At 41.5% G+C, this 20,845-nt stretch overlaps 2 protein-coding genes across 6 annotated transcripts in view; one reads left to right on the top strand and one right to left on the bottom strand.

Annotated features, from left to right (window-relative positions):
* The window catches only part of MTOR (mechanistic target of rapamycin kinase), a 54,751-nt gene that overhangs the window by 12,963 nt on the left and 20,943 nt on the right, over positions 1-20,845 (top strand). For all 4 annotated transcript variants that reach the window (XM_065038009.1, XM_065038008.1, XM_065038007.1 and 1 more), the window contains 11 exons: positions 344-430; positions 1,022-1,189; positions 1,419-1,531; positions 1,936-2,098; positions 2,355-2,447; positions 3,164-3,310; positions 4,105-4,247; positions 5,080-5,242; positions 5,380-5,525; positions 18,983-19,058; positions 20,240-20,379. In XM_065038009.1, coding sequence (XP_064894081.1) covers positions 344-430; positions 1,022-1,189; positions 1,419-1,531; positions 1,936-2,098; positions 2,355-2,447; positions 3,164-3,310; positions 4,105-4,247; positions 5,080-5,242; positions 5,380-5,525; positions 18,983-19,058; positions 20,240-20,379 — 1,439 coding nt within the window. The remainder of the gene's footprint in view (positions 1-343; positions 431-1,021; positions 1,190-1,418; positions 1,532-1,935; positions 2,099-2,354; positions 2,448-3,163; positions 3,311-4,104; positions 4,248-5,079; positions 5,243-5,379; positions 5,526-18,982; positions 19,059-20,239; positions 20,380-20,845) is intronic.
* ANGPTL7 (angiopoietin like 7) lies at positions 5,717-11,946 on the bottom strand. 2 transcript variants are annotated; one of them, XM_021281804.2, is made up of 5 exons: positions 10,832-11,946; positions 9,361-9,464; positions 8,829-9,023; positions 7,769-7,967; positions 5,717-6,871 (listed from the first exon to the last, which is right to left on the bottom strand). In XM_021281804.2, the coding sequence occupies exons 1-5, from the start codon at positions 11,208-11,210 to the stop codon at positions 6,702-6,704; spliced, it is 1,047 nt and encodes a 348-aa protein (XP_021137479.1). In that variant the 5' UTR covers positions 11,211-11,946; the 3' UTR covers positions 5,717-6,701. The 2 variants fall into 2 exon arrangements, with proteins under 2 accessions (XP_021137479.1, XP_005514308.1); XM_005514251.3 differs by having other exon boundaries at positions 9,361-9,461; positions 10,832-11,937.

Genomic DNA, 20,845 nt, shown 5'->3' with positions numbered 1-20,845 from the left:
TTGTGCTTGCAAGTCTGTTCTGACACTTTATAAATTTGCTGACACATTATAAACCCCTGTGTGTATGCCTGGCTGTCTAAGGCTTTGAGCTTAGAAAAATGTTGATGCAAGATAGGGGATAAAAAGCCCAAAATAGACCCCCCCACACACACACTTCCAAAACCCCAGACCACTGAGCTGAAGCTGCCAAGAATTTAGCCCCAGATGTTGAGCATATAGGAGCTCTGCATGCTATTTGTTTGTTAAATGAGCTTGCAATTGGCCTGTGAAATACCATTTATTCAGTGCTGCTTTGATGTTTGAATAACCTACATTGATCACAGCACATTTCTTTTCCTTCCAGTTCCTGTTCCAGCAGCTGGGGATGTTGGTGTCCTTTGTGAGAAGTCATATTCGGCCCTACATGGATGAAATTGTCACCCTGATGAGAGTGAGTAGAATCTTTAAGCCAGCATTTTATTGTCCGAAATGGCAGATGTCTTTTCTCTCATTATCAAAGCTATCAGTTACTTCATAAACTCATATGGAGAGCAGAATTCCATGTATTTGAAGTAATAATTGTGTTTTGAAATAGCATGTATTTGAAACATTAATATACACTATTACTAGTAACTGCTATAAGAGCAGCTCCTAGGTTCTGCTGGAGTTTGAGTTCTTTTGAGTGATTGTATTTTGTGCACTTATTACTTTCAGAAACCTAGCTTTAGCGAGAGGTGTTTGGAGTTCATAAGTAGGTGGCATTTCGCTACATTTTCACTTACTGTTTGCAAACACTTAGAAGTATTAGGAAAAATCAGTTGCCTAGAGGCTGGTTTTAGCAGCTATAAATATACTGGAGAGAGAGAGTGTTTTGAAAACAGATCAAAACTGCCAATTTATCTTAGTCTATAAGGGAAGTATAGCCCTTCCCTGCAATCTTGAATTTATTTAGAGACTGTCTGCTGCAGCTTGCTTTTCTTGTAATTGGTACAGCTCAGATGAAGAACTGTTTAATTTTTTCCCTTTTTTTTGTCTTTTGTAGGATTTCTGGGTCATGAACAACTCCATACAGAGCACAATTATCCTACTTATCGAGCAAATCGTGGTAGCTCTAGGAGGTGAATTCAAGCTTTATCTGCCTCAGCTCATTCCTCACATGTTACGGGTCTTCATGCATGACAATAGTCAGAGCCGCATCGTCTCTGTCAAGGTGAGCGGGAAGCTGCGGCAGCTGGGTTGCTTTGGCTGTTGCCAAGGCGGGTGATGCCCAACATCTTGTGCTCCAGCGGGATTTCGTGCTGTGTTGCAACTGTAGTTCAGCAGTGCCTTGGTGTGAAATGATGCAGACAATACTTTGTTTAAAGGGCACTTCTCACTGGCGTATCTAAAATGCATCTCTTTGATGGTTTTGAGTCATATTGGATCATTTTTCCCTCCAGCTATTGAATGCGATCCAGCTCTTTGGAGCTAACCTGGACGACTACCTTCATTTGTTACTACCTCCCATTGTAAAGCTATTTGATGCCCCGGATGTCCCAGTTGTGGCTCGCAAGTAAGTGTTGGTGGCTTTGCAGTCTCTTATTTTGCCTGTGGGATCCAAGTTCCGCAGTGGCTGCTTTAGCCGCTTATAGAAGTGAAATACTGCTTAGTTCCTTCCGTAGGTTTTCTGTCTGTTAAATCGTTTTTGAAGGTTATTTTTGTTGGATGTCAGAACACTGTTATTAGCTTTTTTTGGTTATGGACTGTTACTTTCTGGTTTTCAGGTGCCAGTATGTTGGTCACTGCAACTTGCAAGCTGTCCTGCAAGTAGTAGCTGCATTAACAGAGCCTGTTTTTCCTGTTACTATTGATACCTAGGAGGACTGAGCATGAATTGCTGATGTATTTTTTACATCTCATTTCTCCTGTCTTACACCACAAGAGATAAGTCCTCCCTTCTTTCTGCTCTGACTTTAGAGCTGCTCTAGAAACAGTGGACCGCTTGACAGAGTCCCTGGATTTCACTGATTACGCTTCACGGATTATTCATCCCATCGTGCGAACACTAGATCAGAGCCCTGAGCTACGAACAACTGCAATGGACACCCTCTCCTCTCTGGTGTTCCAGCTGGGAAAGAAGGTAATATTCTTCTTAGGCTTGAAAGCTCACAGAAGGAGGAGAGACTGTCCCAAAGATCGAGGCTTTAAAGTTTGTAGTGCACTCATTCTGGTTTTTAAAGAAAATAGATTCTTCTTCTTTGTTGTTTCTGGAATTGGGAGTTAGTTGGAATCAAACTTTCAGAATTGGTTTCTTGTAAGATGAATGAAACGAAGATGGAATTTTTCTGCTCTTGGTGAGACTGAGTAACTGGCTGTTGATGCATTCCCCTCTACAGTACCAGATTTTTATCCCGATGGTGAACAAAGTTCTGGTGCGACACAGAATTAACCATCAACGCTATGATGTTCTCATCTGCAGAATTGTAAAGGTGAGTTGACAAGTATATAGGTGAGTTGTTTGCATAAGGATGTGTTGATGCATGAGGATGTGTTGATGTTGGAACAGATGTAGCTGGAAACTGAGTTACTCGCAACATGAGGAATGGTTGTTGCTCAATTTGTGTGTGAAGTGCAACTTTTTAAGGAGACATTGAGATTGCATTGGGAAAATTAGTGTCAACAAGTATCAGTTATTTCCTACAGAAAAATCACTGCAAGTTCTAGGTAAGAACTTAAACTTGTCAATGTCATTACTTTTTTCTCAGTAGTTCTTAAATGTGGACTTATCCTATTTTTTCCACAGTTTCAGGACTTAAGGAGACCTTGTTATCTCTGTATTTTCTATACTATGTCCCACATTTCAAAAACTCAGTAATTGCTTTGCAATTTGAGTGTGGAACAAGCAGCACACTGCTGTTCTTGCCTTACTAGTGAGTCAGATAGGAAAGAGTACTTGTTTTAAGAAATCTTATCTCCTAGTATTAAAAGTCAAAGTAATACATCTTAAGAGTTACCTTGAATAGAAAAGGGATATAATTTGAGTACTCTGGTTTTTAAGGTATAATCATAAAATGAAACACCGTTGTTCGCTTCACAAGTTTTGCTATGAGACTGGATGCTGCTCTGACTTTACCATCCATTTGGCCTGTAGAAAATTCCTTTTGTAAGTGTGGGTGTGATCTTCATTGTAAGCTCTTTACTGCAGGGCTATACTCTTGCTGATGAAGAAGAGGATCCCCTGATTTATCAGCACCGGATGTTGAGAAGCAACCAGGGAGAAACTTTGGCCAGTGGTCCTGTGGAAACAGGTCCCATGAAGAAATTACATGTTAGCACCATCAACCTGCAGAAGGTGAGACTGGAGCGCTGCACAGCGTGAGTTTGCTACTGAAGGGAGGAGCTACTGTGTCACATCTAAGGAGTTAATGCAGCTAAACCACATTTATTTACATCTCTCTTCTGTTGCCTGTTCTGTACAGAACTGAGGTCAATGTAGTGTCTGAGACTCTCTTTAAAATTGGGAGGTGCTAAGCAACTTTAAAGATAGGAGCATCTGAGTTATCAGACTCTTAATGGCTGTGAAGTAAACTTGACACTCATTATGTGAAAGATTAACAAGGAATCGTCTGTAGCTTCTAGAGACATCTGTTTCAGAGCCTCTGTCTTTTTTATCAGTCACTTCTCTTGTATCTTAATGCTATATTCTCTTGAAGCCTATATAGAACTTAATAGCTAAGCACTAAATAATTTGAACAGTAAATGCATGTAGTGCTCAGTTCAGTAGCAGGATGGATTGGTTTGAAAATGCTGGGCTCAAAAATGTAATTCTAAATGCATTAAGTATTTAAGCTGATGTTTCAACAGTGGCTTTCAGCTCTTGATGTATTCTTTTTTTTTTTTAGGAAAAGGATTATTCATGTTAAATACATGGCATGTCATGACAGGAATACATTTAGGGAATATTTCTTAGTAATGAGGCTGAAGTACTGCAAATTGTCTGGTAAAAGTAATAGATTTTAGGGAATTGAAAAGGGAATCTCAGCAACATGACTTATAGCTATAAAGAAGTAATGCTGCCTGCTGATGGATTTCTGCTTTTGGATAGTGCTACAGTTGGTAGTTGAATTGTCTTGCTTTTTACTGCAGGCCTGGGGAGCAGCAAGAAGAGTTTCCAAAGATGACTGGTTGGAATGGTTAAGAAGACTGAGCTTGGAGCTGCTGAAAGATTCTTCCTCTCCGTCCTTGCGCTCATGCTGGGCCCTGGCTCAGGCATATAATCCCATGGCTCGGTAGAGTAATTCTGGTTGTTTCAGATCACTTAAAATCGCAGATGTGAGCCAGATATTATAAGGAAAAAGAAAGTTACTTAAAAGCTCCTAGGTTCCATAAATAGAGATGTTGCCTGCTTTGGGACAAATCAAATAGCTGGCAACTTGATTTCAATTCCACCCTTCCCAGCTGGCTGCTCCTTGATGTGCACAAAATCTTTCCATGGAATTCTGTGTATTAGTCTACAAATAACATAAGGCACATAAAAATGAAGCTGGAAAAACAGCAGAGTATGAAATAGTTTTGAGGATCTACTGTGGGTGAATAAAAATGCCTCTAAGTGGAATACACCACAGCACTTTACTTCATTTTCAACCGGTATAGCTGGAGAAACTTTGAGTTTCTGTAAGCAATTAGCTGTTTATCTCTTCTTGATGATATACACTTGTCATCTTAGTGCATATGCATCTGACTATTGCTGTTAGAAAAGTGTTCATTCCTGGTTTACTTTTGTTCTCATATTTTTGTTCTTCATAGCAGAAGAGCATCCTTGCTGCTCTGAAAAGTTTGGTCTAGCTAAAACACTTGCTAGCATATGATAGTACAATAGTTCTACTCCTGTGGTATCTCATCTATTATATATTTTTAAATGCAAGTTTCACTAAGTATTTGGTACAGAAGGTAGCTTGATGAAAGCTAATTGCTATTTATTGTGGGTAGACATATAAATGCATTTTGTGTCTCTCTTCCTCTGAATAAGAAGGCAAGTACACTGTGAAATAGACTGTTTTTCATGAATAGTGGATATGAATAATGAATCCCCACCTCTTACTCTTTTTTTTGCTTCCTCAGAGATCTCTTCAATGCTGCTTTTGTTTCATGCTGGTCTGAGCTGAATGAAGACCAGCAGGATGAGCTGATCAGAAGCATTGAATTGGCACTGACTTCTCAGGACATTGCAGAAGTCACCCAAACACTGCTGAACTTGGCAGAATTCATGGAACACAGTGACAAGGTAGAGATGCTGTTAGGCTACTCTTTTCCAATTCTGTTTAGGTGGCTGATATCTAGTTTATGGAAAGGGTGTGACAAGTTCACGAATACTTTCTTGTTTATACCCATCTCACTTTTTATGTATATGCTTCTACCCAGGGTCCACTGCCATTGAGAGATGATAACGGCATTGTCCTCCTGGGGGAAAGAGCTGCAAAATGTCGAGCGTATGCCAAGGCCCTTCACTACAAGGAGCTGGAATTTCAAAAGGGTCCCACCCCAGCCATTCTGGAGTCTCTCATCAGGTAGGACTACAACTGCTGAGATTTCTGCTCTTGCATCAGTACCCAATCAGAACCCATCCATTGTCATCTCCTGTTTTCCTGAGGAAAACATGGACTTGAGTGTATTCCCTTTCTTGGCTTCAATCACTTGCGCAGCTGTTTCTTTGTATCAAAAAACAAGTTAAGAAGCAAAGACTTGAAGTAAAGCAGGATTAAAAATGAAAGACAATTTATTAGAAATTAAGAAGTTTAGAAACCTTTAAAAATCAATTTTATAGACCACAGTTAAAATAGTTCCAATTCTAGTTCCACACAGTTGAAATTTACAGCATGAATAGTCAAACATATGTAAGGTAATTCCCGAGACACCTTTATCTCCCATTTTGCACAAGACTCAACTATTTAAATCAGATTCAAACTCTCTTTAAGGTGAACAAAAATAGATATATTAACTATATCTTTTCCAACATAATAAACCTTTAGGTGATCTGTGGGTAGGAATAAGCATCACAGAGCATACAGGACAAGTCCTTCCTCTGGGGTTTCTGTCTGCGGGTGCATCCTCTGGGGGGGCTTGTTTGAGGCAGCAGCAGGAGATGGCAGGACAGCTTCAGGAGAGAACCTGGGCAGGACTAATTAAGCCAGAATTTTTGAACTGCTTTTTTTTCCCCTCTGTGGGAAGATAAGCTGCTTACTATACATTAAAGAAAGGTGCATCAAGGACACTTGTGATGGATTCCTCAGGTTTGAAATGTGTGTGTCATTTTTGTGATTTGAGTCCCTCTCGGAAGGAGTTTACTCAGCAACGCTTAGTGGACACGCTGAAGGAGGGATTCTCTTTTCAGTCCCTGCCTAGCTGGTTAGTACTAAGGCAACCCACTAGTCACAATGCTAGTGGAAACACACCAGTAGGTTTTCTGAAGGTGCTGTAAGTGCATTTTGTTCTAACCTATTCTAACACAGTATTTTTCCCTTTGGAAAGAGCCTTAAGAGGAGGAAATAAGTTGGAGCCCTGATACCGCTGGTGGCTATGGCTGGTGCTCAGTGCGCCTCCGTGTCTGTGTGTGTACAGAGCCAGCGTGCAGCTGTTGCATGTATTAGATGAAATGAACGATTATTTGGCTGATTTTGAGCTGTCCTTTGCCCACCTTCTGTGCAGTGGCATTGTGTAGCTTTGCAATCAAATATTGGTTCCCTCTATGGTTTGAAATCCTCTGGCCGGATCTTCATTTCAACTCTCTTCAGGGAATAGGTTGATCCGTGCCATCCGTACCAGGTAATGCCATCCATGTTCTTGGTGTGTTCTCCTTTGCGGTAGTAAACCCCATTCAGGTTGGAATCTGTGCAGCAATTGTACCAATATCCACCTTTGCAGAAAACAAATTAATAGATTCCCGGTGAGCCATTTACTTAGAACAGGTATGTTTTTAATTAATGATAAGAATTATTGCTCTTTCTTGAGGAAAGTGACCAGAACGTAGTATTTAATCCCTGGAGTTTATAGCCCTAATAGCTGGGATTGCAGGTAAATTCAAAACTTAACACAGATACTAAATATGTAAAGGCTTTACAATTAGATGGTCAAATTAGTCTGGTAGCTTTTCATTTAGTTGCCCATTCCTCTTAGACTATTTTCTTGACATGTTTCTGTCTCTGACTCTGAGAGTAGCATAGGAAATGAATTTGGGTTCTTAGGTTGGGCATCTTAAGGCATATAAAAGGTTTCTGGGCTCTGCAAGTAAGCTATCCTGTTTTACTGAGACTGGTATTAACAATTCTATTTGTGTGTCACATGAGGGCACAATGAGGAAACTGAAAATAAATACGCAGTGAAGACAATTGTCTCTTATAAAGATAATAAGTTGAATGAAGAGAGTAACCTCATGAGAGGCTCTTAGTGGAGCAAGAATCAAGATTAGAAGCCAGGCTGAACCTTGAGGTGCATGTAGGATAATAATATAGGGCAATAATTACAAGTCTCTAATACTAGAACTTGAAATCTCACAAAAATATAAGAAAAATAATAAACTTCTAGATATAGTACTAGGTATAGTAGTTCTAGATATAGAAGAGTACTGATGTCTATAATGTACGCTCTGGCTTCGTGTAAATCAGCTTTCCCACATAACCGATAAGTGTTTATTGGTCACCTCTCCCTGGATTTACCATCCAGATGCTACTTACTAGTTACCTGGAAAGAGCAAGCCCTGGGTTCCCTACAAATCACAGCTCTCAGGACAGGAAGGTGTTAACATGTGTTTTACCTTTACGGAACTGGGCACAGTCATCCACACACTTGTCATTGTCCTTGTCCTTCGTGCTGAAGGCTGTGTTGTTGTGGTACCTTAAGGAATCACGGCCCGTGTTCCCAGTGTAGTTCCCCACAAAAAGACGATAGCTGTTTATTTCGTTGCTCAGCGTGAATTGCTTGTATTGTGCATAGCGTATGTTACCTTCCCAGTCCTGCCACAGAATGGTGAACAAGAAATACATCCTATTAGGATAGTTATGAAAAGACTCCACCTATGGTTATGTACACTGCCTGTATATATGTCTCAGCCTCAGATTTTGTACTGTTTTTTGGTTTTGTTTTTTGTCTCAGACACAGACTGCAGAAACTTATATGTTAAGGCAAAGAGACTTTCCAGAGCAAAGCATCATATTTCCAAGTCTTATCTGCACTGGTATTAAACAGTATGCATGGAAACCCGGTGTGCAGCTCTTGCATTCAGCATGCTTGTCTCATAGTGTACTGCCTCACGTAATTTTTTGCTTCTCTGACAGAGTGACTTTTAGATATAAAGCCTTTCAGCTCGCTTTTTCCATTACACATATCCCATCCCTCAAGGCTATTATACCAGCTATCAACTAGTCAAAGTCAAACCCAACCCTTTAGAAGACTGCAGAAACCGTTTTGGGGTAGTACAATGCAAACTCTTTGGTACAGAGGCTGGAAAGAAGTGCTGCAAAAGGAGAAGACTCAGAGTCTTTGAAACTTTAGCTGTGTGAATCTTTCAATCCGAGGTGGTCAGCGGTTTGATCTCTGTCTGCAGTGGGTTCTGCAGGTTCCTCTAGAACCCCACACATTCCTTAATGCATCATCTGTATCCAGACAGACGGTCGTCCTACTGACTTTGCATGCTGGAGAATGTGATTCTGTCTCGTCCTTGAATGTATCACTAGCTCCATCCTATCTCCTTTTCCTGTAATTAAAATATGCAAATTCTTTGGACCTCCTTTAGAGATAGGAGACAGTAGTTGCTACTAGAGAATCACGTTGTACAAAAAACCTTTTGCTGCTGAAATTGAGAGCTTATTAATTACCTCCAACTCCACTCGCAGAACAGTGGGGCGTCTTGAAAGTCGGTAGATATTCTCATTTCCCAGCCAAAAGTCTCCCCGAATATTGCCAAATCCATCCCTGTATTGTTTCCAGTCCCTATTGAAAGATGTCAAACCAACTTTACGTCTTTGGATGATAGTCCAGCCGCCACCATCTGTCTCCATGTCACAGAACACCTAGAACAGGAAAAAATACAGTGTTTAATTGTCAGTGGAGCTAGAAATGTTCCATTCTCTTAACGCAAGACAGGACATTGTTCCAGATTTCAAAACTTGAAGAAATTCCTATTTTTTTTAAGTCATGGAAAAAAATTATAACATGAACCATTTTTCTGTTTTCTCCCTTAAATGTGCATTCTTTCCTTTCTTAAAATTTGAATCAGCATCTTTCTGTAGGCAAAGTGCAGGGTGTTGTAACTCAGTGTGCACTCTTTTAATCTCTGTGGTAGATAAGTATTTCTTGATTATATTTGAAAAGGCATGCCCATATACATTGAGTACTTGACATCCTTACCTCCAGATCTGGACTCCCCAAAAATTCATCAGGAGGTAGCTTGTAAACACCAGAGATTCGGTAGTTCTTCTGGTAAAGTGAGGAGCAGTCATAGACAGCATCTGCTTGAATCAGAACCAGAAGGTAAGAATCTGAACAGCAAGAACAACTCCCCCATCAGTGTTTTTCTGTAAAGCGTAGTTCATAATATGAGGAATAATCAAGTGAAAACAACTTCCCACAGGTCTGATGCTTTCCTGAAGTGGTTTAGTTTAGATCTATGCATGCGTTGGAAAAAGAGACATCTCTGCTTTCTCTTCACAGTGCTTTTAGCTGCGGTGTGTCAGTCTCTGAAGCCTCCTCTGTGTGTCAGAGGTAAAATGCACAGGTATTTTTCAGACAGAGATAAACTAGCTGAAGCAAGACTTTATCCATTCTGACAGTTTTCAGTTTAGTACAGACTAAGTGTCTCTTACCAGGTGAGATGAGACACATGTTTTAAATACCTTCGGTGCCAGTTCTATTTTTTCCAAACCTGCACTACATCTCTGAAGAGATTCATTATAGTAAAATTTTTGCTTAAGACCTGCTGTAAACAGTGGTTTGGCAAAGCCAGCTACGTGGAGCTTTTTGTGAGAAGAATTTACTAAATAGAATGCCAAGTTTTTCCTTTGCATTTAAAAAAAAAAATCCAAACAACAATCTTCTGAGAAACCAAATCATCCTAGACACCAGCAGTCTCTTTTTGAGGAAGATTTAATCTTGTTGCAGTGAATTTCATGTTAAGAGAAAAGCCAACAAAAACGACACCCTCTTCCAGAAGCGGCTCTGCAGGTAGCTGACCTACAAAATGCACCTGCATTCCATGTTTAGTACAGGCCTGTGCAATCACCGTGCGCAGTGAAATCTTCCCCTCAGGGAAGAGAATTTTGAACAATTTAACTGTGCTCTGGCTGGGCTTGTATAGCAGTTTGCGTCTTGCCTCATCTCAGCCTTGAATATTTGAGAATTATCATTCAAATAACAGATCACTCTTTTACTCTGGTTCAGAGATAGTCATAAAGATACAATTACAAATCTCCAGTAATGCTTGGAGAGCAGTTCTAATTGCTTTACCGACTCCTAGTCCCCTGTCAGCACTGTGAACTCAGAGGATATTTCTGCCAGAGCCATTCCTGATGGAGCCAGCTCCCTTTCTTTTTGGATTGGCACTGTAATGCTCAGAAATGAAATATAAGACTGAGTTACTCGCTGTATGAATACAGTACCTGTCTAGTTTTTCTGGTCTCTGATAACAGACATACAGATATTAAAGTGCAGCTGGATCTTTGGACTTCTGACAGATTTCAAACTAGGATCCACTGCCTGCAGAAGTATTCAGTATGCAGCCTTGCTAGTCACATTAGTGGGACATGCCAGCATTAAGAACTAGTTGTTAGTTCATATCGTGCATTAAGAGGTTTATCTGGGAGCTTGGTGACTCCCTTCTTACCAGCTGAAGTTTGCGTGACCGTCTGAGCTGCCTGGAGTTGCATGATATCGATCTGGTTGTTCATTTCGGAGTATTTGCTCTCGGCGTCGATGAGGCGGGACTCCATCTGCTTGGTGCTCCCTTCCAGCTCCATCACCTGCATCACCACGTTCACCCAGTCACCTTCCTGCTTCTTGCTCAGCTCCTGCAGCATTCTGCTCAGGTTGGCCACTTGCAGCTTGAGCTCCTTCATCTCATCGCAGCAGCCTGTCACCTTGGACTGCGCGTTCCCGTTGATCGTTCTCCTTTTCGGAGGCTTCTGCAGCAGCGCTGGGTGGATTGCCACAGACACGGTGACGATGCAGAGCCATGCCAGCTGAGCGGTGGATCTCGCTGGCATTTTTGCTTACAGCAACAGGAAAAACTTCCAGCTGACTGCGGGTAGTCTGAATGCAGCTGGGGTAGGGATGAAAGTTTCTGCAAGTGCTCCAGCAGACTGGTACCTCGCTTTCTTCCAATGAAGTGAGGCTCCGAAGGTGGAGCCTGAAGAAGTAGCTTGTTTCTTTTTTTTCCAGACCCTTCCTGTCAGTCTGTGCACTTTGCAAGTCTGTCTCAGAGCATCTTATATACTATTTTTCTGTTTACCTCCAGCCCCCTGGAGCTAAGAAGAGCTTTCCGGCCCCTCCCATTTCATCTGTTTACATCAGGTGTTTACAGGGTGAAATTGGAACAAGTTTCAGCCAGGAGAGGTTGGGGAGAGCAGGAGAGACTTTGCTCACGTCTGTCTTGAAGGGGTGTGGGAGAAGGCTCGGAAATGAGGAGATTTTCCAGCAATTATTGCCTGTTGGATTGTAGCCCTCTTGATGACTAGTTCTGGCACTTCAATAACATAAGAACATTAGAGGTCCAGAATGTGGAAAGGCTGCCCAAATAGGATGAGTTTCTAAAGCTCAGAGGAGGTGACTGCCTAGCAGGTAGCCAGCCCTTACTGCAACAAGTCCCTACGAATATATTTCCCAGAAGCAGGGGGTAACACTACCTAAATTAACACATGCTGCAAGCATAATATTTCAGCAAATTCCTCAGTTCAGCATCTAATCCTTCTCTCTCTGGACACTGGTATCTCTGCACTATTTGTTTAGTAGAATTTGGTGCTGCTCTTTTGAGAGACAGGATGCCTGAGGGTGGGATGGAAAGCAGTCTGCAAAACATGGTGCAAAAGTCAAAACCCAGGCCTGTGTTTGCTTGTAGTGAACAAGTGAAAGGACGTTAAGTAATGCTGAAAGACAATCCACTGAAAATTGACAAGAGGTGTGTTTTTTACAGGAAATGTGATCCATCTAACTCCAGTATTATGGAGGCCAGTTTATTAACAGGTTTTTAAGAGAGGAAAATCTATGGATAATTTAAATATCCACAGTTACGTGAAGTGTAGGTAAGCATAAATCTTAAGTCTTTAAACATTCAGAGTATAGGTCAAGTATCATCTGGCTAAGATAGTGACTTCCAGTCTCCTTGTTTTTATAGTTCAAGCTGGTTATGGTGGTCTGACTCCAAAGCAGAACTGTTTCAGCAGTGGTGCAGCCTTTTACAAAAGGTCTGCAGCTTTTTTTTCTAGCTCCTTACAATAAGTTGTTTCTCCACAGGCCAGCTGCTCTATAATTGCCAGACGTGTACGTTCTTGCATCTTCCTGCAAAGTGTCTGATTGTGGTAACTGGTAGAGATAAGGTGCAAATAAAGGAGTAAATGGCTCGTGTATCTGCTTCTGGAGTAAATGCCATTAAAGCTTCTTGGTGTGCAGGAAAACAAAAGAAAGCTAATTATGCTCCTTTTACAAAGAAAATGAGGACAAACCCAACTGAGAGTGGCTATAACATCTAGGTTGCTTCTGCTGATCCAAAGTGGCTGCAGGATTTCTGCTTAATTAGAAAAGATTAGAGAAGCCTTGCTGATCTGACACCCACTTTTAGAGAAATAAGAAGCACAATGTCTTGTTGGTGCAGTTTCTCTTCCTCCTTAGCTTTGTTACACTTGTTGCTGGATGCTTTATTTCTGCCTCTCTTTTCACCACAGCTGGCTAATAGTTTTCTGCACAACAGGAATGAGAGACCTTATGGGGTGCAAAGGTTTAAGATGAAAGCATCAAAGCACTGAAGGGGTGGAATGTGAACACAGATGTTTCATAAACCTGAGCTTGCTCCGAGGAGGAAGAGGGATCTTTTGGAGGAGGTCAGAATTAGACATCTCCAAACAAGCCGTGTGAGTGCCTCGAGTTCCTCCGTGGGTGACTGTCCGGGTGTTGTACATCGGGCAGAAATCACTGTAGTCTGGAGTATCAGCTGGTGAGCTCCTGTGTGGTATCAGTGACCTGAGACATTGCCAAAGATCTGCAAGTACGGTTTGATTAAAGTACTGAGTAGTATTAAAGTACCTGCGCAGCAGATGGGAGGCTTCAGTCACATTTTTGTCATGGACATTCCAGAAACCTTCCATAGCAAAATTGCTTTTTGAGAGTTCAGACTAGAAAGTGCCAGTGCACACGGATGAGAGCCTGACCTTTTTGTTCTGCCTGTAATCCTGTCTGAGCCCTCTTCCAGCTGGAGCTTCTGTCATTCCCAGGGGCAAATTCTTCTCAAGCTTCCTGTGATGAGAAACGTGTTTTTGTCAAAGTTGAAACAAAGAATAGTACAGGCCAGACTCTGGTTTCTCAGCCCCAAAAAGCCACCCTGCAAACACCCCTGCATTGTGTTACATAGGTCTTCATTGTGCTGCTGCACTCGCTCCCCGTAACTTTTCTGTTTGTCTTGTACAGTCTGATTTTCACACTCACATCATGAGGGACAGATGTGGAAGAGGGGACCCACTTGTAGGTTCGTGCATTCCCTCTTGATACAAATTTTGGAAGGATCTAGGAATCAGCCGAACTCTCTTTTTGCGCACAGATGTTAGAACACTGCGCAGGAAGGCCTGTGAGTCCCCTCTCTCAACTGGAATATTTAATTGGAATTTAGACAGCCGGGGTTTTATTTTGGGTTCAGCCTCTGACTTGTGTATTCTAGTGCAAGCCATCTTTTTTTTTTGCCTACTTTGATTTACCTGTTTTAAAATTGAGATAATACTACTTTGTTCTCTCACTTTGCTCTGCGTAAGGGGTCACAACAGACATGCTATGCAGGAATGGAAAAGAGAACAAATCTTCCCATCTGTCATTACTTTTGAGGAAGCATTAAGAGAGATTTCAGCAGACAGATCTCTCTTGGCAGAGACCTTAACCTTAATGGAATCTGACTTCTTTATGAGTATTTGGAAGATGAATCTTTGCCTGTTGCAAGGAGAACTGAGTGTAGTCACTTAGGCAGCAATAGCTACTGATGCTCGTCATTGCCAGATGAGATCAGCTGTAGAAGTTGACAGTCTGTAGGAAACTCTTCCACTCTTATGTACTGGTGTACTTACAGCTTGAATTTGGAATCCTGTTACGTTTTGGAAAAAGCATAGCTGTGGGCATAGCTATGGAGAAACTAGTTCTGTGATTACTGAGTGGGTCCTAGTCCAATGTTTTCTTTTTCCCCAGAAGTGAAAGAGAAATCGAGTATCATTTGGTCTGAAACTATCACTCTGGTTTCCCTCTATTGCATTTTGTATGTGGAAATACTCTGCTACATGGTAGCTAGAAGGATGAAACCCTTAAGTCAAGAACATGAGGCAAATCCTTTCTGACTTTGTTAACGATGTAGGTTTGAAGTGGTTGGAAGAACTGAATCTAAACGTGGTTGCAGTTACTATGTACCTTATGCTTACAATGTTGTTTGATGTTACCAAATTCAAGTAGAATGGTATTACTTGATTAGAACCAGAGATCTCTTGTCCCTGCAGGGCCAGATTAGAGCAGAGGTGGGTTTAGATGACTGCCTGCCCTGGGAAGCTGTTCTGGCAGGTGTACGTGAAGCTGAGACAAGAAGAAAAGCTCAGTGCCCTGTGGCTATTTATTTGGTAGCCAGTCATTGCAAAACCCTTAACATGCATCCGGCAAACATGTAGAATCCAGCATTCCTGGTGCTCGCTGGGGCGGCAAAGGCTCTCGGCAGCTCTCTGCGGGCAGGTTGTCGGGGCTGTAGAGCTCTGTGAAGTCCTGCCTTCCCCTCCCGGGAAGCGCGAAATCGCTCCTCTGCCTTTGGAGATGCTCGTAAATGTTCTAAGAGTCACCCAGCTATAGCTTTACAGTAATGACTAAATCCCTAGTAAAGTCAAATGAAATTGTTGTCTACTGCAAATAATTATTGTAAGTCTCTGAAGTTAAATAGGAAGAAGTGAGAGAGCCTGGTGAGAAACAAGATGCTGATACTTCCTGCAATCATGTGATTTTTATTTAATGTGTCATTTCTTTGCATAACCAACACAAAGACTCTGGCTTTGTGTTTCACCTCTTTCTGCTAAATATTTTCCTTGGCAAGATTTTTTCTTGTCTGCCTTTACTGGTTCATAAGGCAGAGGTGATATAAAACCTTTTGCAGCCTGAGCAGCAGGGCTGGCTAAGAATCTTATTGTAACACTTTTCACTGCTTTTCCTTTCAAGGCTCATGAATGTTTTTATTTGATTTGCAAGCATTTATATCAAGATGGGGAATCTGGCCCGTTTTAATGCCTGTGAGCAATGTGGGATGCTCTTGTGGAAGGGGCAGCTACTCTGGCCTGTGATCACCGCAGCTGTTTGTTGAAAACAGCTCTCTGCTGGTACTGGTTCGTTCCCAGCATGGCAATAAGTTTTAGTGGCATGATGGAAATGCATTGGGGTTTGGAATTGTTTGGGGGGCAACTGGTTGTTTTCTCAGGTTTGTTGAATCGAGGACTTATGGATGCCTGAACACAAATAAACTGGAGAAGTGGGGAAACAGGCCAACAAAGCCAGTTACTTGTGCCGGAGGATTATCTGTTCCCCAAAGCAGCCACAAAATAGCAGCGCCTTCCACTTCTAATCCCAGGAGCAAGCTCTCAGCAGTTTTTCAGAAGGAAAAACAAGTTTGAGTTAGGTTGGTAAAATCTATTGCATAGAGGAGCTTTTTAAACAAACTTGGGGAGACTTAGAAAAAGAGAAGAGTTTGGATATCATCCTGGCTACAGCACAGATATTGATTAATAAACGGGGGAAAAATCATCTGTAATCTTGGATATAACTGTTTTCTCCCCAAAGTGTTCTGTGCTGGTCTCATTTCCTTATCCAGCGGCTGAAGATTGTACATTTGGAATATAGGAATTAATGCATCTGTTATTGTGATCAGCCTCAATTTAAGTCCTACAGCGCTGCATTATGTAATTGTCCAGTGAGTCTGGGTGAGCCAAACTCGTACAAAAGTTCTTTGATGAAAATCAGTTTTACAACTAATTAATCCTCATTTTGAAGGAGAGCAGAACTGAATACTTTCCTGAAAGATCATAGAATCATAGAAAGATGATGTGTAGCCTATGACCTACCAAACCTATACCTAAAAGTTTCCAAGTAAGGAGATACAGCAGTCGTATTTTACGGCCTGCTGCTGAGCCGTCCAGTAAAGTAGGTGGTAGTGATGGCTTTTTTCTTCCTTCTAAACAAAAATGAACAGAGCAATGTATTCTACCCTCCGTGGATATGAAAAACAATTGATCTTAGTTTTTAATATTAAACTTCATATTATCTTGAATTAGAAACAACTGCAAGGACACCACCCAGTAAACAAAGACTTAAGTTACTGTCTGCTGAATTAGCCAGCAGCATTGTTTCTATCTGGAGAGATGTTTTACCACCTTCTCCTTTAATCCCAAAAGATTTTGCAGTTCTCTTTCTCCCGATAAAAGGAGAAATCTAACCCCTGGATCCTAATCCCATGAACTGCCCTGATTTCCATCGGCAATACTGTAAAAACCCCTTGGCAACCCTGCTTGGCTGGAATATCAACCCTTCAGGGCCTCCTCTGTGTGCCCATGTGCTTTTCTGTAGTGGTGTTCATTCTGTCTGCTCTCCAGCACAATAACTAGAAAACAGCTCTGGTGCTTCCAGAATATTACCAAATTTAAGAAGATTTTGCTTGAGTGTGGAGCTCATCACATCTGCAGGGCCGGGAAGCACAGAACACCATGGTTTCTAAACACATATTTTGAATATGTTAACTGGACTCCATGTGGAAATGTTTTTCTAAGAGAAGTACAATCATCAGGCCCACTCTTGGGGAATCTGTATGCGGAGAGTTATGGGTCTGTTGAAAACACATTCCAGTCAGCTGTGGTAGTAGTGATTTTTGGGAACTGTCGTACCCTTCCAGCCCTCAGAGCACACGGGATCCAGCCGATGAGAAAAACTGGAAATCCGAGGTCTTTCAAAACAAGTAAAAACTCCAAAACACAAGATCAGAACTTAATCTGCACCCAACTGTGTTTCCTTTAGCCTGTTAAATTGAACAGCAAAGCAATGCCGTGATTACCAAGGTTCTGTTACTCTGAAGAAATAAGTGGGTGAATGTTCAACCATGTCAATAACACCCACTTTGATGCGCGAGTCTTGCTTTGGAGGGATTTTTGTACCCTTCCTGACAGTTGTACTTACCTGTGTTTAGGTTACTTTCTGAGAAAACAATGCATGTTTTATATATGCTACTTTAGTGTAGTACATCAAAATATTAAATAATTGACAGATTTCCCAGTCAGTGGCTCATCCTAGTCCACAAAAGTACCTGTTTTTACTCACTGTGTGGGCTAGATCATTTGTTACAAGAGAGTAATTTATTATTCATAATGACAACACAGTATTATAGCTACTGTTGTGTATTCTTTAAAATCAAAGTCTTTCTCCTTTCCCTTCCCTTCTTTCCCCTCCCTTTGCTTAAACTTAGCCAGAGGCAGCTTTGAAACATTTAATTCTACTTTGGGCAGCCAAGAAAGTCCAAAACAAAAAAAGAGTGATTGAGTGCACTAGGGAGCGTCAGCAAAAGAGCAGTGCTAATTGTCAAAGGATAAAAGATAATGGCCAATTTTGTCAGGAAGCTGTTGACAAGAAAGATAAGTTGGAAGTAATTAACTGTCTGATGTACTGGCAGTGATGTGTCTGCCAGTGGCTCTTTAAATCGTCAGGATATGAGATGTGACAGCCATTTATCACCTTTATGCGGCACTGCTGCCTAGCTTTCCCCTGGGAAGTGTGGAGGTACAATGTTCTTCGACTGTCTTGCTAAAAAAAAAGGCATTTTGGGGTGTCTGTCTTCTTGAACTGTGATTCTGGTGCATTCTGAGCCTGACTAAATCTGATTTGAGCTCAAGCTATTCTGAGGTCCTATTTGACTTGACCTTTCCAGATATCCAGAGTGTGTCTAGGAGCTTGGTTGTCAGGAAAGGGAACTTCCACAGACACAACAAATATAGCACTAATTTAAAAACTTCCCATTTTTCTTAATACTATAGATTTCCTTGTCTGTTACTGATCAATGGGCTACTCATAGTGGAAAAAAATATGCAGTTGTTCTGATGACAGTGGGCAAGAATGGGCATTTCTGAAAGAGACCTATACCTACAGCAGCATATTTGAAGATGACTGAAAGTCTCTTTGCATTTCTCACCGTTGACACGTTTTGTTTTGTTAGATTATGCTGCTTCCATTCCAGCTGTTAAGCAGTATTAATACTGAACTGAAAGAAGGGTTGCGAGCTTTTGTGAAGTCGGCGGCTGTGCTGCTGGTGACATTTGTCACCTGTTCTAATGGTGTAGGTTGTTTCCTGGAGTAATGAAATCTCTACTCTGATTTGTAAAGGAGTCGGGTTTCTGTTGAAGAGAAAGGGGAAAAATATCAATACTGTAAAGCTCTTGATAAGTGCAGCTGTTTGAGAAATTATGCCTTTCAAACTATTGACAACTACTCTCTCTGTGCAGGCTGCTATTTAGAACTTAGAATCATATACAATCACCATTTTGTGTAATGAGTCTTGAGAATATATGCAGGGAATATGCATGCACCTATTCTGTTGCAAATATGTCATCATTGCCTGTCCTGTGTAGGCTAATCATTCACTTGAAAGTTTTAAAGAGTAAGGGAGGTGTTCCATTGGTATTTCTAAATGACAGAGCTTGCTATTATCAAGCAGGAGCTCATATCAGCCTCTAAGAATTGTCAGCTGTGTTAAATGGTCTTTTTCTTCCTGCCTTTTCAGCATTAACAATAAACTGCAACAGCCAGAAGCAGCTGCTGGGGTACTGGAATATGCCATGAAGCACTTCGGGGAGCTGGTGAGTCCTGCTGGTTAACTCTTTGCATGTCTTATGTCTTGATGGTTTATGTAGGTTTTGTGTGTAGTCGTGGCCATGTGTTTTTTCAGTGAATCGTGTTGAGGTTCTGTCCCCACTTAACAACATTGCTTCATGCATACTGCAGGGGCCTCGTTGCCTATAGGGATGTATACTGGTACTTAGTTCTATGCTATCAAAGACTGCACTCAAGGTAGCTGGGGAAGGCCACAAGAACTTGTGCAATAACCTAATTTGGAGGAGAATTTAGCAGCTATTGTTGACAGTTACTTACCAACTTACTTGAAATATTATGGCGGAGCGGAAAAGTTAAGGGACTGGTATATAAACGCCCTGAGTGGAAGACCTGGGATGCAGAGTGTGGTTTATACTGAGCGTGGTTTATACTGACCGTGCCCACAGGGCTGGGAAAAGAATCTATTCTGCAGCTTATGTCAAGACCTGAGCTGCCAAGGGCTGAGCAGAAGAGCATTGGCAGAGATCAGTATGGAAAAAATACCAAGGCATTTTATTTCTTGAAAATTAGAAACAAAATCTAGAAACAAAGACTGAAGAAAAGTTTGTGCAGCTGATAAGGATCACTGCTTGGCTTACTTTTAAAGTCTTTGTTACAAACCACAGCCTTTCCTTGTGAGGACTTTGATTAGACCCCAACATTATACGTGCCTGGTGTATTAAATAATGGCCTAGCGGTAGCCAGACGCACAGTGTACTGTTTGGGTTTTCCAGTTAGTCACTCCATTCCTAAACGCAGGACTGTTGTTTAAATGCAGGAATGCACAACAATGAGAAGTGGAATATTTGACAGATTTACCTTTTTTCCTGCTCCACTCATTCCCCCTCTTCGAAAAGAAAAGCGCCAACTACTGAGCTAGTATTTCAGTGGCAGTGAGTAGGGGAATGATGGTGGATTGATCCCTCTGGTAAACCTGAATTTATTTCTGTGCAGGTTAAGCAATACTCAGGATTTCTGCTTTTGCACTAACTCAAGGCTTTTCTCTTTATCACAGAGGTCCATGAGGATATTTAGAATGAAAAAAAAAGGGCTAAGTGACCACCATAGACACAGAGTTTTTCAGGAAAGGCTGCAGTAGTTAATATAGAATGGTGAATATTAATCCCACTACTTATTCTGATTTTATTTTTTTTTTCCTCCACCTTAGGAAATTCAAGCTACCTGGTATGAGAAGCTTCACGAGTGGGAAGATGCTCTGGTGGCCTATGACAAGAAGATGGACACAAACAAAGATGATCCTGAGCTGATGCTGGGACGGATGCGTTGCTTGGAAGCTCTTGGTGAATGGTAAGAGGGCCTGAAGACTGAGGAAAATAAATTACTCCCACTCTAAAACCCTTTTGCCCATCTTGAAGGTGACTGAGTTTTTCATTATTATTCTTTTTTAGCATTCATTAATCAGTGTCTTTGTAGACACTGAGTATTTCAAACCCTGCGTTAAATATGTTTTGTCAATGTGTAACTGATTAGAGTCAGTTTTTTTGGAAGGGTAAGCTGGTACTCAATTATAGCTCTCTGTTTCTCTCCCTGCTCAATTCAACAAAGATAATTGGAGAAGGCATCCTGCGCGCTGTAGCGTGTCGTTCTACCCAGGGGCATGTGTGATTTGGTCCGGGTTCCGCCTTTCTACTGAACTTTTCATGTCACTATAGCTCTCTCCTGATGGGTCCTGACGTGAACCCAGGGGATGGCACCCAGTGAGGAGATTCCTCTTCAGTAAAGTCATTTTGCTGTTAGAGAAACAGGGCTGTTT

This window comes from Columba livia, chromosome 21, assembly GCF_036013475.1.
Source record: "Columba livia isolate bColLiv1 breed racing homer chromosome 21, bColLiv1.pat.W.v2, whole genome shotgun sequence".
In the NCBI taxonomy this organism is placed as follows: Eukaryota; Metazoa; Chordata; class Aves; order Columbiformes; family Columbidae; genus Columba; species Columba livia.
The sequence above is the reverse complement of the archived record's forward strand: the minus strand, read 5'-3'. Positions and strand labels throughout refer to the sequence as shown.

Bases quoted from the DNA above. Each gene is read 5' to 3' on its own strand.
- ANGPTL7 (XM_021281804.2), bottom strand. From the start codon at position 11,210: ATGCCAGCGAGATCCACCGCTCAGCTGGCATGGCTCTGCATCGTCACC. The intron at 9,465-10,831 runs GTAAGAAGGGAG...TTCTGATTCAAG, and splicing joins GGTCACGCAAACTTCAGCTG to CAGATGCTGTCTATGACTGC. The intron at 7,968-8,828 runs GTAATTAATAAG...ATTCTGTGGCAG, and splicing joins TTCTGCGAGTGGAGTTGGAG to GACTGGGAAGGTAACATACG.